Raw genomic sequence first — 17,579 nt, 5'->3', positions numbered from 1 at the left:
TGATTGGCAAATTATGTACTGAAACCCATTTGAAATGGCCTGATGTTCTACCATTGGCATTATTCTATCTATGAAGTAGACCAAGGGGAGAACTTCATATATCTCCTTATGAAATGCTTTTTGGTCACCCTCCTATCCAAGCTAAAACTTTTTCCCCAGTTTATACATCACTGGTGGGAGGTGATACTTCTGTTGCCTCCTATATACAGGAATTACAGACCAGGCTACGTGAACTCCATGAGGCAGGAGCTGTGGTCTAGGCAGGCCCATTAGACTTTTCATTGCATAACTTCAACCCAGGAGATAAAATATATGTAAAGAATTTTCAGAGAACCAGTGGAACCCAACCTGCTTGGGAAGGACCTTTTCAGGTATTATTCCTGAATTACTCCTACTGCCATTAAAATTGGTGAAAAAGACTCATGGATTCATTGCTCTCATGTAAAGCCTGCACCATTCATAGGTGAAGAGATTTCAGATAGACCTGAGGTAGACGCTAAAAAGCTAAAAACCCTAACGATAGCAACTGTTAAAGAGCAAAGAGAATTCAGAGGAAATAGGCAGTTCCCATTTGATAATCCCACTGATCAGTTAAATGCTTTGGGACTCAGTCTTCGTAAAGTATCAGGAGACGGAAATTGCCTTTTTAGGGCTTTAGCAGACCGGCTAGAAGGTCACTGTAGAAATCATCTCAGACACAGACAAGAAGCTGCTTCTTATATGATTAACCATAGACAAGAGTTTGAGTCTTTTAGAGTAAATGACTCCCCTTTTGAAGAATATGTTGATGAATTAAAGAAATTTGGAAAGTGGGGAGGAAATGATACAATTGTAGCATTTGCTAAGCAGCATCAGCTGAATGTTGTGGTTCATCAATTAAATCAGCCTTTATTGAAAATCAGTGGCACAGACAAAACTGATGCTAGAGAACTCCACATTTTCTACCATAAAGAACATTATGACAGCATTAGAAAGATCAATGACAATTCAGAAACCCCTGCCACTTTGGCATGCAGAGAATTGGGGAACCAGTTAAAACAATGTGGCATACCCCAAACTCTAGCAGCTTAAATACCTTAAAATTTAACAAGCATTTCCTTCCACAGGCAAAAGCACTGAAGCACATGGCCTAGTTTTCTGGCCCACCTCAATTTCTCCCACCCTTTCCCTACCCTATACCTATTTTTTAAAATCCTTTTTGTTTTTGTTTTTGTTTTGTTTTGACTTTTGAAAGGCACTGAAAAAACCTGGAATTCACCACACCTTTAAGTTCTTTACAAGCACAAAAGGGTGCTTAGCAAATCTTTTGCTTTTTATTTTTGGGTTTTGGTTTTGCTTTGTTTTTTTTTTTTTTGACTTTTGTTCCTTTTGCTTTTCTTTAAAACTAAATTTTGTAAACTAAGTGATTATTCAGAGACATTTTAAGTATATGCTGTCGGTGAGGCCATCGGGCCTCAAAAACTACCAGAATTCTTTTTTTTTTTTTACTCTTTCTTTTTGAGAGAACCATGAGTTCTAATGAGTTTTTTTTTCTCCTTTCTCTTTTATGTTGTTATGTTTAAGTAAAAAAGACCAGAAAGGGTTATTGAACCCTATTGCTTGATACCTCACTGAAAACATTGAATATTGAAATCTTATTTCTTTTTGAAAAATTAATCACCACTTTAAGTATCTGCTACTGTTATACTAGAGAATTCATGTATAAGATGATGTGGTTTACTTGCTAAAAGAAGATTATGTAATAATGTCTAATCAGCTATTTACATTCATTTATTATTTATATGTCATTATACTCTGGGTATTGTTTGGAATTATTGTATATACCACTAATATATTTTCAGTCATGCAGCATAGCACGAATTTTTACCATCATACTGTCTTTGGTGAAATTAATGAGATTTTGGAAGTATGGAAACTTATCATTTCAGAGACTAACTTGCTGTGAACTCTGATGCAGGCCCTGGAGAGAATATATGTGCAACAAAAGGAGAGACAGGTATACGTAAGTCCATGGTTTGCTTATGATGGTGACTCTGTAGAGCACAATTACTAGGCACAGTCCAGTATTCATCCTCTCTCCCTCCTAATTTAACCTAATTTAACTGAACTTATTTATCTTTTTATCTCACTCAGTTGAACTCACCTGTGGCCTAGCACAATCACTGGCTGTCTCGGAACCATGAGATATGGTATGATAACCTTTCCATAACATTTTCAGGTGTCATGAACACATACTAAATTTGGCTTTGATCCAGACACATGGTGGTAAAAAGTGTTACAGATTGCATAACTACCTCAACCCTCTATTGGAAGTCTAAGGATATAAAGAAGGGAATGTAATGGAATTTACTAATTTGATCATTGACAATGCTATGCTAAGGTTTAGTAAAAAATACAGCAATTCAAACAGTTAAAGAAGATAATCCAGCTTTCCAGTCCAGAGTCCAGAATCCAAAATCCAGACCAGAGTCCAGAATCCAGTTTTCCAGACCAGAATCCAGTTTCCTCCTGATGACATCTTACCACTTCAAGAAGACAAGAGAAATCAGAGACTCTATATGAACTGTTTTGTTTTGTTCGTTTTTACTATCTCCTTTCTGTTATAATATACATCATCTGTAACATCTACCCTATGCAGAGGCCCTCCCTTTGCAAGACTAATGTCAAAGCGTCGGTTCATGAGGACAAAAAAAAAAAAAATCACCCCTCTGGACAAAACTTTCCTCTCTTCCTTTTCTATATTGTTGTTCACATATTACTAGTTAGCAATAGTTATTATATTCTTTTTACTGTTCCGTCAAGGAAACATTTTGTTTCTTGAGGAACAAAAGGGGGGACTGTAATGATTGGAATGACGCCACCTACTGGAGACTTGCTGTGGGAAAGCTCCACCATGAGGAAAATGCCTCAGAGGCATTGTGGCTTTTCCTTGGCGTCAGGAAATGGTGTTTGCTCATGGGTGCTGTCTATCAAGGCTACCAGACAATCAACTTGAGGAGCCTCCTATGGTCTGGGAGGAGACAGGAAGGAGGAAAGGGAGCCTGCGCAGAGAGCGCTGGGGCCTTTTTGGCTTCCTGACTTGATGGTGGTGGCGGCAGAGGACTTCACAGGAAATTTGAGGAAAGATAGGAATGCCAGGCTGTTAGAATTCTGTTCTCAATCTTTTTCTTTCTATTTTCCAATAAACTCTTAAAAACCTAAACTCGTTTTATCAGTGATTTTTAGTCAGTTTCCCCCAAAACTGGGGGAACAGATTAGAATCCACATTTAGAATCTTAAATTACACAAAACAAACAAAAAACCCCAAGATAATAGTAACTGTTCCCATCACTTCCTGGAAGCAGTTTTGAATTTTATAATATCAGGCTCAAATATCACTGCAAATGGATACTGTTGCCATGAAAATAAAAGGTGCTTGCTCCTTGGAAGGAAAGCTATGGTGAATATGGACAGCATACTAAAAAGAGAGACATCACCTTGCTGACAAAGGTCTGTGTAAGTAAAGCTATGTATTTTTTCTCGCTTTTTTTTAACCTACAGCAATGCAATGCATGAATGTGGGAGATGAAGTACAACAAAAGCTGAGCACTGCTGAAATCAAATAATCAAATTGTGGTGCTGGGGAAGACTTGAGAGTCCCTTGGAGAACAAGATGAGCAAATCAGTCAGCAATTAAAGAAATTAATTCAGACTATTCAATGTATAATCAAATTGTGAAGCTAAAACTTAAATACTTTGGCCACAAAATGAAAAGAGACTCCTTAGAAATGATCCTGATGTTGGGATGCAAAAGGAAAAGAGGATGAGAGAAGATGAGATGGAAGAGAATACTGTCATGAAATCAATGACTTTGAGAGATGGTGGAGGGTACAAAGGCCTGGCATGATATGGCAAATGGGCTCATAAAAAGTAGGATGGGACTGAACAATTGAGGAGCAACAAAATTTGTTTGATTAAGTTTGAAATGAATTGATGATTTCCCTTATACATAGCAGATAGTGTTACAGTTAGTACAAAAAAATGGAAATGAATCTCTCAGACTTGGATTCCTCTAATTACTGGTTTGACACATGGACCCACTTTATCATATTAAGTGTAAGGAGGAATATAAGTTTTTGCATTCCCTACATAACCTTTATACTGTAGGGGAATTTGAATGTCAAATTCGACATTTTCAGTCATCAAGATGACTTTAAAATAATCATGCAAGGGGCAGCTAGATGGTGCAGTGGATAAAGCACTGGCCCTGGAGTCAGGAGTACCTGAGTTCAAATCCAGCCTCAGACACTTAACACTTACTAGCTGTGTGACCCTGGGCAAGTCACTTAACCCCAATTGCCTCACTAAAAAAAAATCATGCAGCTAAATATCAGAGTGAGAAATTCTACTAGCCCAAGGTAATGAAAGCAATCATAAGAAGAAGTCTGTGACAGAGGGTTAAGCTTGGCCTGGGAGTCTTAAGGATATAACACCTCCCAATGGTGGGAGGTGGTGGTGACAATGGCAGCATCAGGATCCATGACAGCCCTCAAGCTAATGATAGTAAGAGGATCAGGCAACTGAAAAGGAGATTCTAAGGAATCCATATGCTAGCACTCAGCACAGAAGCTGACACCATTAGGAAACTCTATTGATTATATTCAATTCTGGGTCACAATTTAAGACTGGAAAGGACTGCTTTTGGTCCTGAGAAAGCAGGGGCCCTGAAGAGAAGTAGTAATTGTAGTCCAGTGGGAGCAAGGGGGCCCCCTGAGGAACAATATGACTTCCTACAGCAAGAGAACAGAGGCCTAGTGATCTCACCATCTTGGATGCACTAAAAAATTCTAAATCCCTAGAATTACCAAGCCCAAAACTTGGGACACTCCACTCCAACATGACAAACACATACTAACTATAAAACAAAGATGAAAATAAAGAAACAGCCTAGAAAATGAGCAAACAACAGGAATACCTGACCACAAAAATGTACTGTGGTGACGAGTGAAAGGAAAAAGATCAATAATTAATCCCTTGGTTGCTTGGCTTTGTGGTGCCTTACTATTTTTTTTATCAGCTATAATCATTAGGATAGTAAATAACTAAGAGATTTAAAATAAGAACAAAGTCCTATGTTTAAAAAAATAAAAAACAAAAATTCCTTTGTTAACCTTAAAAGTATAACTAAATGGGGCAGCTAGGTGGTGCAGTGGATGGAGCACTGGCCCTGGAGTCAGGAGTACCTGAGTTCAAAGCCAGCCTCAGACACTTAACACTTACTAGCTGTGTGACCCTTGGCAAGTCACTTAACCCCAATTTCCTCACTAAAAAAAAAAAAGTATAACTAAATCTTTTAAAAGTGTGTATCTTAAGTATATGGTCATAATAACCATACCTTTATATTAATCTTTATATTAAAATGATAAAGTAAGTGTTGTAAGGGCTGATTGAGATATCATGGAAAGTACAAACTTAGGACAACAATAAATCAGAACATAGTTCTGTAAAATGAAATCTTACATGAATCAGTTTCTAGAAGACTTTTTTGCACCAGAAAAGAATGAAGATGCCTATGAATATCAGGAATTCTCTATCTCAGGGACTCAGACCCTACAGGGAGGACTATAGACTCCATCTTTATTTCTCTTAATAAAGGCACTTTTCTTTGCCCAGAGAAAGGCTTCCCAGTTTCTTTTTTCTTTTTTCTTTTTTTTTTTTAGGGCAATGGAGGTTAAGTGACTTGCCCAGGGTCACACAGCTAGAAAGTGTCAAGTGTCTGAGGCCAGATTTGAACTCAGGTACTCCTGAATCCAGGGCCGGTGCTTTATCCACTGTGCCACCTAGCCGCCCCTCCAGTTTCTTTTTTAAACTCAAGGAAGACCAAGGCATAAACTCAAAAGATGAAAATGAATTCAAATCAGCTATAAGAAAAAACAAAAAGAAAAAAATTATTTCAAGAAATCCTGGAAGAGTTTAAAAAAAAAGAAACTCAAATAAAAGTGGTAGAGGAAAAATATTAGTAAAGCAATGAGAGCAAAGAAGATTGGAAAAACTCAAGTAATAGTTTGATAAAAGGTAAACAAAAATACTTGTGAAAATTACAGTTTAAAACAAAATTGGCCAAATGTAACAAAAGGTATAAAGCTCAATAGAAAATGTCAGTGCCCAACAAACAAGTAAAGCATAAAAAGGCAAAAATTAAAGAGAAAGGGGACTCAATAAGCTTCAACTGTTGACATTTCTATATGGGAAGGTCTCACATGTAACTTGCTATACTTACAATGTTCTCAACATACCTTTGCTCTCTAATAGTTGCACTTACACCATTCACCATTCATGCTCACTGTTAATTTTACTAAATAACACTCTATTCAATAAATGAGAACTAACATGAATTAACTAAATTATTTTGAAAGATGAAACACATAGATCAAAATATACTGGACTGGACAATCATTCAACTAGAAGTCCGGGTATATACATTCTAGTCCCAGCTTTTGAACCAGTGAATTCTGTACTGTTTATTGTGTAAATTGTGTATTGTAAACTGAGTAAACTCCTTAATTTTCCCAATCTTTAATGATCTCATTTGTGTAATGGACAAGCATATATCAGTTTCCTGCACATGCTTTCCAGGAGAGGCTTTCATGGGTTGGAAAATAAATGACTCTAATCCTACTCTTGGTTTATACCACAGATGATGTTCCAGCATTATTTTCCCTGACTATTGGGCCACCTGCAAGATGCAGTAGCTAGAGGGTTAAACTGGTGTCAAGGAGACCTGAGGCCAAATCCTGCCATGGGAATTTATTGGCTGCATGATCTGAGAGAAGCAACTTAACTTTTCAAAAACTCAGTATCCTCCCCTATAAAATAGACCTAACAATTGCAAATGCCTCGTGGGTTTGTTCTGTGGGTCAAAGAAAATCCATATTTAAAGGCTTTTTAAAACCTTACAGCCCTCCATAAACAGTACATATTGTTATTGTTTCCATACTATTACTCTTGTTATACTAATAACTCTAATTTTGGTTAATAAAAACATACAATATATTAGGTTCAATAACACTCACCTGTGGAAACTTGTAGAGGTCCAGCACTGTCCCCATCTGGACAGAGAGAGCTGATGTGATTCCTCCAATAACAGCGATAGACTTATCTTGTTCCTTGCGTCTGTAGTTGGGGATGAACTGGCTTAGCCCAGACAGCCACTGCAGGGAGCTCTCCAAGGTCCTCTGATCACTGTGGTAGGCATTGTAGAGTTGGAATCCCAGGGAAATATTGGGCAAAAGATTGGAATCCCTGTTAATCTCCTCTACAGCAAACATTAGAGTCAGGGCCTGCTGGTAATTTTTGTGTAACCATCTGTGGAGGGAGGGGGATGAGGAGTAAGTGTCAGAGAATGTTAACAAAGCCTTCAAATAGAATACTTTTCAGAAGGATGAATCCCCCAGCCTTGAGTCAAAACCCAGGACTCCAACAGTTCATCAGCTCTTTTGATTTGTATTAAAAATATCATCCTGCACATACTTTGTTTCTATAATCTTTCTTTCTGGTGATTTCTGAGATGAGATGGACAATTGGCTTTATGTTATTTTCCCTACTGGAGTCTCTCATTCCACAAATAGATATTGAACATCCAGTATGGACTAGATAGTGAAAAGAATCTGAATTGTCCTTAACCCTAGATGGACTATGATATAGATACGTGTCCTAGTTTAAACAGATTTTTACCACTGATTTTACCAGTATTGTTTTCCTTTTTTCTTTTTCTTTCTTTCTTTTCTTTTTTCTTCTTTCTTTCTTTTTTTTTTTTTGCAGGACCATGAGGGTTAAGTGACTTGCCCAGGGTCACACAGCTATTAAGTGTCAAGCGTCTGAGGACGGATTTGAACTCAAGTACTCCTGAATCCAGGGCCAGTGCTTTATCCACTTTGCCACCTAGCTGCCCCATGGACTATGATATAGATAGAGAGAATAGATATACCAGTAGAGAGCAATACGCCAATAATTATAATCCAAGGGGCAGGGAGTATGTTCAAGGTGAAGTCACTGACATCTAAGAGAAATAAGCAAAGAGAGGCCTCATCAGCCTGAAGAAATAAGGGAAGGCTTCATGGAAGGCATCCTGGCCTATGAAAACTTAGGATGATTTTGATATGTGAGTATTTAGGGAAGACATCATTCCAAGAGGAGGAAGTTATACCAAAAGCCTTACAGAAGGGTGGAAATAGGAGATACTGCATATTTAGCCCCCAACTTTCTTACTCAGATTCTGTTTGATATCTCCAATGAAACAGAAGGTCCTGACTTATCCTTCCCTCCCTCCTCCCTACCTTCCTTTAGGATACAGGGACAGAGGTGAGAACAGTAGAAAATCAAATTCATTTCAAAGCTTGGGACTATGTACCAGGTCTTTAACAAGGAAACCAATAACAAAGAGGAAATGCCTCTCTTACTCTTGGCAATGTCTTGTGTATATATACTAGTATTTATATATACATATATATGTGTGTGTGATTAATTCTGATTAATTAATCATGTGATTAATTGCATTCACCCACCTTTTAATAAGATTGTGCATATATATACTTTTATCTACATGCAAATGTATGTACATGTGCACATATGTATATATGTGTATATAAACATAGTTTATGTATGCATTATGTATTTGCATGTGTAGACTAGGTGATACATATATAGATATACATATAAACACATATACATACATACATATATACACACACATATTTGTGTGTGTATGTATGTATATGTGTGTGTGTACTAGTAAGATTTCTCCACAGTTGCCACTTTCCACAGAAACAGAACTTATTTTAATGGAGGCAGAAGATGATAATATCAGCTGCTTGTTATCTCAATTAAGGCCATTGGTTCTACAGAATTTTTAATTTGTTGTTGAGAAGACTCTTGCCAGGTTCCTGAGAACTTAAAACCAGGTTTCCATTCTTTCCTTCATTGATTTCACATTGAATCAGAATCAGGGAGTTCATAATGATAGTCCCTTCCCACACCAAGGTGTCCTATTCTCAATACCAAATTCAAAGACTGCATAGAATTTAAAAGGGAATCTCGATTAGAACAACATGTTTGTTTAAAGTTTCACCAAGGCATGGTAGATCCTTCTTTTACCTCTAAGTCAAACCACTAATTCTGCCTGCTTGGTGAATAAGAAAGAAAGGAAAGAAAATAAGAAACATGTTAAAGCATTCAAAAGATAATCAATTATTAAAACAATTTGATGATTTTGTCCTTTTAACAAAAATAAAGACAAATACTTGTTATTTATTAGATGAAAGAAAGGTTTAAAGGGAAGAAAAACAAATGAGAAGAATTTATAAAATGACAGATAATGTAAGAAAGATATACAGAAGCATTTGGCTACAAGAAATTATAGAAGTCAGAATGCTCATTTGCCAGAGAACCAGTCAATAAATCTCATAGTCCATCTCCCACAACAACAAAACAGGGTTAATTACTAACCCATTCCTTCTCAGCTATCACAAAGGGACATTGTTCAAGAATTAGTGTATTTTAGTGTGAATCCTGTTTCTACAGTGCAGGCTTATGGAGGCTTACATGTGAGTGTGCTGCATTTCTGCACTCAAAGTTGCTGCTATGTAAACCAGGGTTTCTGCAAAGGGAATGGAAAGACTATGGCCTGGTGAGCAGCATAAAAGTCAGTCTATCTTGTCAAAATCTCAAAAAGGAAATCCAGTCCCACTTGTCTTGGATTTCTCTAGTTCAGAAAAACTGACCTAGAGAAACAGAAACAAACCCCTCCAATATCACCTGAAAAAAAATCAAAATTCTCCAGACATCACTGAGCAATAGAAGGCATTCCATAAAGTTGTTTCTAAATCCCACTCAGTACTTGTTACCACTGCATTCAGGGCATACCCCTGTCTTCCAATGAACTCAAATCCCCTGAGCTCTGACTTTCAGGCTCTGTCTCAGTCAGGTCTAGTCAGCTTTTTTTGTTTGTTTCCTAGGCTAGATGGCTCTGACTATCATGCCAAGAAGAAGAGAAGAAAATGATAACTTCACACACTCACACGAGAGAATACTTAACAGTATATTCAACACTCATGGGGGATCTTCACTGAAGAAGGTCCCCTGACTCCCTAAAAAGGTTGTACTCACTTCTTGTTAAATGGGCAAATGCAGAGAAGAAATAGGGGAGCTTTAATTCCTGTGTATGGGGCAGATTTCTTATTGCCCAATATCAGCATATTCAATAGCAATAACTATCCTAGGACAGAAAAGGAGCACAGACTTCAAGAACTTCTGCTGCTTCAGGGTATTAACCAAATTCCAGGGAGCCTGGGATCTAAGGACTTTCAATACTTTGAGTGCTTAAATATCAGCATGAGGCCAGGCCAGGGAAGGCAGGGTGAAAAAAGACTGAACCTGCTTAGGACTGAGCTTCAGGGTATGGTCTCTTTGGAGGGGAGTATGAATGGGGAAATAGAGGACAGAGGTTGACTCTGTTTAAGTTTGAATGCCAGTCAGACATGGGGAAACTGACAGGAATGGAAAACTATTCAGAAAGACGAGGGGGAGAGCACCCACTGTCTCCTGCTGCATGGCCCTGCCTTTCTGCTCCATCTCTAAGGACCGCTTTTAAATCATCACAGTGAAAATAATCCCAGACAGATAGAGAGACACTTACTGATAAGGCTTACAAGCTTTGTTAGGAGGACTTTCAAAGAGTTCTCCTCCTGTTACACTGTTTACTTCAACTGAGAACAAGGATAAAAAGATGCCAATCAGCAGGTCCCCATCTCTGGAAACTATAGGGTTAATCTGGTCAAAGCAAGGGAGCTTCTCTGTCCTGTGCCCAGAGCCTGGAAGCTGCAGCAGCAGAGATATGAGAAGGGAAGAAAGCAGCTGAGAAATACTTTTCTGAATATGGGGAAACATCTCCCTGAAAATTAGCCAAAATCCCAAGGCTGAGGAAATTAAGGAGCTCCTTAGACCAAAGCCAAGTCAGGTTTCTCAGTCATGAATTGATAAGAAACTGTCCAACATCAGAAATGACCTGTCCTCCTCTAGATCTCCAGGCTGTGGTCTGCCTGCCCCTCCCGAGGAATCACAATGGGACATTGCTCAGATCCGTGTCTAGGACAAGGACAATGGTGCAAGATGAATGAACATTTTCTAGTTTCACCAGCTTTTGGAGTGAACTCTGTCTCACAGCACCCTTATTTCTAGATGCTGACGGAGATCACTACTCCTACTCTGGCCTCCTTCTCCCCATGGAGAAGCCTTGGTTGCTGAAGAACTCTGGAGACCAGAATGCCTGGGGCATCTCCAGCTGAGCCTCTGCATCCAAGGGAAAAACATCCGGACAGAATTGTTTTGGATTCTCTTTCCCTTGATCCCAGCAGAGACTATGGTACAGAAGTGCCTTCCTAGGAAAGTAATTTCTGTGACCTGGGCTCAGTAAATGGCCTGTGTGGACTGAACCTCATGACAATTTCCACAGTAGGTGATAAAATTATATTTTAAAAACCTTAAATGATGGCAATTTCCCTGAACCTCAAATCGGGCACAAATAGTCCATTTGGGTAGAAGTTTCTCTGAGTTTGTGCAACTCATTTTTCTCACAGTGAGAGCAAGAGGAGTCCTGAGGAACAATATTATTTCCTACAGCAAGAGAGCAGAGGCCTAGCCACCACAGCATCTGGAAACACTCAAAATTTCAAAATCCCTAGAGTAACCAAGCATGAAGCTTGGGACACCCCACTCCCTATACAATGAAGATGGAAATAAAGAAACAGGCTAGAAAATGAGCAAACAACAGTAATACCTGATCACAAAATGCACTATGGCAACAAGTGAAAGGAAAAAGATCAATAATTAATTCCTGCACTGCTTTGCTCTGTATTGCCTTACTATCCTTTTATAGGCGATAAACATTAGGATGAGAAATAACTAAGAGATTTATCATAAGAACATAGTCCCATGTTAAAAAATCAAAACCAAAAACCTGCATGTAAACAAACTGTTATAGAGTCCTTGAAAATTCTGGAAGTTTTCATGTTGGAATCTCTTTCAGGAGGTGATTGGTGGATTCTTTCAATTTCAATTTTACCTTCTGATTCTAGAATATGGGGACAATCTTACCTGGCAATTACTTGGAAGATGATGTCTAGCCTCTTTTTTGATCATGGCTTTCAGGTAGTTCAATAATTTTCTAATTATTTCTCTTGGATATATTTTCTAAGTCAGTTGTTTTTCCAGTGAGATATTTCACATTGCTTTCTATTTTTCAGTCTTTCAGTTTAGCCTTATTGTTTCTTGATTTCTCATGAAGTCATTAGCTTCCATTTGCTTAATCCTAATTTTTAAGGAATTATTTTCTTTAGAGAGCTTTTGTACCTCCTTTTTCATTTGGCCAATTCTACTTTCCAAGGCATTCATTTATTCATTGGCTTTTGGTACCTCTTTTCTGTTTTTTAAGGTATTATTTTCTTCAGTATTATTTTGTGTCTCCTTTACCAAGATGTTGACTTTTTTCATGATTTTCTTGCATCACTCTCATTTCTCTTTCCATTTTTCCTCCACCTCTCTTACTTTATTTTCAAAGTCTTTTTTGAGTGCTTCTATGGCCTGAGATCAATTCATGTTTTTCTTGGAAGCTTTGGATGTAGGAGCTTTGACTTTGTTATCTTTTTCTGAGGGAGTATTTTGATACTCCTTGTCACCATAGAAACTTTCTAGGGTCAGCATTTTTTTCTGTTTCCTCATTTTCCCAGCCTATTTCTTGACTTTTAACTCTTTGTTAAAGTGGGGCACTGCCTCCTGGGTAGAGGGTGCACTACCCCTAGCCTCATGGGATTTGTGCAGCTGTTCTCTGAGATACTTCTAGGAACTTTTAAGTGTTTAGTTATTCCAAGGTGGTATGATTTAAGGAGAGATATGTTCACCACTCTCCTGGCCTATGCTCTGATCTGCAAGCAACCATGGGCCTGCTTTCTGCCCTGGAACTATAAAGCCTGCTCCACTATGGCTGCAAACTCTTGTGTACTTATGCTCTTCCCCTGCCTGGGACCACCACCCAAGACTATAACCTGGATCTGAGTATAGGCAGAAGAACAGAGTCCTGCCTCAGTGCCAGCAAAGAGAATATTTTTACTTATCTGAAAATCCTGTGGCAGCAGGCAAATGATGAAACAGCAGGTATAGATATAATGAGAGCTATACTCACAAGCCTACACATAGGTGGCTTAGGCTATAGGATTATCTCACTGGAAGCAGCAGTGGGATTTGGCAGTCCTCTAGGTGCCTGGTCCTTTTAAGGACCACACTGCTCACCTCATGATCTGAAGAAGGGGTTAGAAAAGGTGCCCTGAAATCATCTGCTTACTCATCCCTGACCTGTTTACAATAGCAGGTGGGAAATCCTACCATGTTGTTGAAATACAAGCAAAAAATGTACAAAAACTTCTGCAAAGATGATCCTACTCACTATCAGTACATAGAAGGTATTCACACTTAGAGACAATAACCTTCTCTTGCCATATACGCTGAAAGATTTCAGTCAACTTTTTTTTTTTTTGGTGAGGCAATTGGGGTTAAGTGACTTGCCCAGGGTCACACAGCTAGTTACGTGTTAAGTGTCTGAAGCCGGATTTGAACTCAGGTCCTCCTGACTCCAGGGCTGGTGCTCTATCCACTGTGTCACCTAGCTGCCCCTTCAGTCAACTTTTGTATGAGCAACAGACTCACACACCTTCTAAATCTCAACTGAAATAGAATCACTACCAGATGCTTAGGAAAGGAGCCTAATGGCAGTCAAAACCTCTTCTTTAGTTTTAAATTTATCTAGAAAAGGGTTGGCTTCAACCTGAGGTAAACAATCAATGGCTTTAGTTTTGATTGATGATGTTCTGTTGAGAACCCAGTGGAAGTGCTCAGCCCCCAGTAATCTTGTCCTTATCACTAATCGATGTGGCTCCATCAGTACTGAGTACTGCCCCATTACATTCAGGGAATCATAAAAACACTTTGGCTTGTTACTATCAGCATAAAACTGAAGTTCACCTCCCTTCTTTCAGAATCAAGAATCCTGCATCTCTCAGTTTTTCTTGTACTTTACTTTTTTGTTGTTGTTGGTTTTTTCTGGGCAATGAGTGTTAAGTGACTTGCCCAGGGTCACACAGCTACTAAGTGTCAAGTGTCTGAGACTGGATTTGATATCAGATCCTCCTGAATTTAGGGGCAGTGCTTTATCCACTGCTCTACCTAGCTGCCCTGTACTTTACTTTTGATAGGGTTAAAGGCTGCCTTCTTAGAGATGGATGGTAAACCCTGTGGAGTTCTCATTTTTTGTCTAGCAGCTTCTGAATTTCTCCATGATTTTCATCAAACCAGTCTTGATGCTTGTGAGTTTTCTTATTCAGGTAAGCAAGTGCAGTGCTGTCTACCAAAGCTCTGAAAGCTGCTCATTCCTTTTCTGCTCCACTGTTGACAACTGTGTCTTGGCTCAACTTTCTCTCCAAGTTAGCAACAAACTATTCCCACTCAGAGAAGCACACCAATCTGTTTACACTAAATCTTTTGCTAGAAATTTTGCCTTGGGGTCACGACTTTTGTTGAATGCAACCATTTAGCTTGGAGAGGAGAAGTCCATGATCAATCCAGCACTCTCCATCTACACATTGGCTTCATCACTCTCACATCCTGTCTGTCTCTTCCCCTTATAATCATGTAGTTTATTAAATGTCAATGTTTGCTGTGAGGGTGCTACATGAAGTCTTATTGCATTTAGGTAAACAAATACAGTTTGGTTGATGAAAAGGTCATGATATGCACAAATCTTTAGTAGTAACTGACCATTGCTGTTGCTGTTTCCAACTCCATTCCTCCCAAGTACTCCCTGCCATGTCTGCTAGTTTGAACCTACCCTAATATTAAAGTCATCCAGAGTCATGTTTGTCCTCTTTGGGCACATTGGCAATGAGGGTCTCCAGGCTTTCATAAAATGTTTCTTTGACCTCATCAGGGTTTATCATGGTGGGAATATAGGCACTACTGATGGTAGCAGAATGTTTACCTGCAAGTGGCAATCAAATTGTCATGAACCTGTCATTCTCTCCTTTTGGTAGCAAGCTTGTTGACTAGATTAGGTTTAATTGAAAAAACTACACCAGCTTTATTGCACTCCCCTTTATTTCAGTCACTCTGGAAAAAACCATGTAGCTCTGACTTCAGCAAGCTAGCCTTCATTTGACAGACTTCTTTTACTTAGGGCTGTTATTTGGATGTGATGTCTGCTGAGGTCGTTCACACCAAGAACTATTTATCTCTCAGGTCTACTGGACTTTGCATTGTCTCTAATTGTGAGTGGAATTATATTTGCAGAAAGTTTTGTACATTTTTTTTGTGTGTGTATTTCAACAATACAGTGGGATTTCTCACCTGCCATTGTAAACAGGCCAGGGATGAGTAAGCAGATGATTTTAGGGCACCTTTTCTAACCCCTTCTTCAGATCAGAAGGTAAGCAGTGTGGTCCTTAAAAGGCTGCTCAGATACCCAGAGGGCTGCCAAATCCCACTGCTGCTTCCAGTGAGAAGATGACCTTATAGCCTAAGCTGCCTATGTGTACGCTTGTGAGTATAGCTCACAGTATATCTGTACCTGCTGTTTCACCATTTGCTTGTTGCCATGGGACTTTGAGATAGGTAAAAATATTCTAAAATGGTATGGGTAATGTTTTCTGATTCATGCATAAATTGTAGTTAAGTGAAGCAGAGTTGCATGAACTCATTAAATTCACTCTCTTTTGTAGTGTCATCACAGCACAGTGGCAGGACAGAGTCAAGAAAATTGGTGATGGCACAAGATACAGTACATGACCTTGGCATCTTTAATGTCCGACCAAGCCTGAAGGCTTCACAGCACCTGCTTCATCTGTCTTCATGGCTGTTGGAACAAATTGCTGTCATCCACCATTACACCAGGGATATATTCACATGCTTGGGGTAGATACCCCCTTAACCCACTGAATGATCTGAGACCACTTTGGTTACCCTCAACCTTGTTTAGCCTCTACCAAGATGGTTTGCTGGATGTGGCCACTGTGCATGCTATAGCTTCTTGGAGCTAAAGGCGAGAGTTAGATGGATCAGGTAGGCACCAACAGTAGAAAGAAGCTGTGAAAAGGGTTCAACAGTTTTCATGACAGAGGTACTAGTCTTCCCTGATCACACCCCTGTTATAGCCTCTCACAGATAAAGAATATGAGCATGCATGGGTCTGAAATGCTAGGCATTGGAATGGAGAATTCTATCATAAACCTAGTGGACTAAGCAATCTTTTAGGCCTTTTTCATCTTTAATACTACAATGCTATGATCCTGTCCAATGATTGAGGAGAAAAGTAGGAGAGGAGATTTCCGTGAATTGCTGTAGCTCAAAAGAAAGAAGAGATGCACAAATTTAGAGCCATCCCCACCCCAAATGTTCATATGAACTATTTATTCCCAAATCATATTTAGCTGATCTGTCACAGTTGGACACACTGTAATTTGACTCCAACATAGAAAGCAATGTCATCTTGGTCTTCTTAGAGAATGGTTGTTGTTTGTCCTTTGATCTCAAAGAGGACCACGACATCAGGGTGATCTCATGACTTGCAGTGAATTGGATTTAAGTGAAGGAGGCCTGTTCAAAGTCACTAACCTCACTTTCTCCTCTGGGACCATCTGGGTCCAGTGGCAAGATATATATCAGGACAATTAGAGATGGCACTGGATGTTTAAGGTACTTGGGGTCAAGTGACTTGCCCAGGATTGCACAGCTAGTAAATGTCTGAGATCAGATTTGAACTCAGATCCTCCCAACTTCAGGGCCAGTGTTCTATCCATTGTGCCATCTAGATGCTCATTTGAGAATGAAGGACAACAAATAAAACAAGTCCCTCCCAAATCACCTGGAGAAAATCAGAATTCTCCAGAAATCACTGAGCAATAGCTGGGAATCCATAAAGACATTTCTAAATATCACTTAGTCCTTGTTACAACTGCAGCCTAGGCACATCTCTGTTTTCCCAACAAACTCAAATGTCCTGAGCAATCAGTTCTAGGCTCTGACCCTGGCTTGTCTAGTCAGCTTTGTTTGTCTTTTCTAGGCTGGAGTGCTCTGACTATCATGAACATGTAACTAGTGGCAAAAAGAGTAGAGGAAAATGATACATTTCCACACTCATATGAGGGAGAAAGCCTAATAGTATGTGTAACACTCAAAAAGGAGGTAAAAGGAATATAATATCTTCACTGAGGAGGAGGTACCATGAATCCTTAAAAGGTTGCACTCACTTGTTTTCAGATGGGCAAATGTAGAGAGGAAATGGGAGAACTTTAATGGACTAAACAACAGCCAATCAATCAACATACTAAAATGGAACCTAAGAATAGAGTATACTAAGTCCTGAGTATGAGTTTTACATTATATCTGGTACAGGAGAATGGTGTGTGTGTGGGAGACACCAAAACCGTAAGTCTTGCAGACTAACAGGTAAATCGCCATCACTAAAGGTTCTTTTAAAAATTATTTTATCACCTACTGGGGAA

General features: G+C 39.1%; 3 protein-coding genes across 4 annotated transcripts in view; 1 reads left to right on the top strand and 2 right to left on the bottom strand.

Annotated features, from left to right (window-relative positions):
- LOC122733684 (vomeronasal type-2 receptor 26-like) overlaps positions 1–7,307 on the bottom strand; it is a 30,367-nt gene extending 23,060 nt beyond the window's left edge. Inside the window, exon 1 of the mRNA XM_043974294.1 lies at positions 7,053–7,307. Coding sequence (XP_043830229.1) covers positions 7,053–7,307 — 255 coding nt within the window. The remainder of the gene's footprint in view (positions 1–7,052) is intronic.
- LOC122733853 (immunoglobulin lambda-1 light chain-like) overlaps positions 1–17,579 on the bottom strand; it is a 773,472-nt gene that overhangs the window by 495,665 nt on the left and 260,228 nt on the right. The window lies entirely within an intron of this gene.
- LOC122736526 (vomeronasal type-2 receptor 26-like) overlaps positions 13,869–17,579 on the top strand; it is a 62,792-nt gene continuing 59,081 nt past the window's right edge. The window contains exon 1 of the mRNA XM_043978811.1: positions 13,869–13,975. Coding sequence (XP_043834746.1) covers positions 13,869–13,975 — 107 coding nt within the window. The remainder of the gene's footprint in view (positions 13,976–17,579) is intronic.

This window comes from Dromiciops gliroides, chromosome 1, assembly GCF_019393635.1.
Source record: "Dromiciops gliroides isolate mDroGli1 chromosome 1, mDroGli1.pri, whole genome shotgun sequence".
Classification (NCBI taxonomy): Eukaryota; Metazoa; Chordata; class Mammalia; order Microbiotheria; family Microbiotheriidae; genus Dromiciops; species Dromiciops gliroides.
Note: the sequence above shows the minus strand (reverse complement) of the source record. Positions and strands in the feature narration are given on the sequence as shown.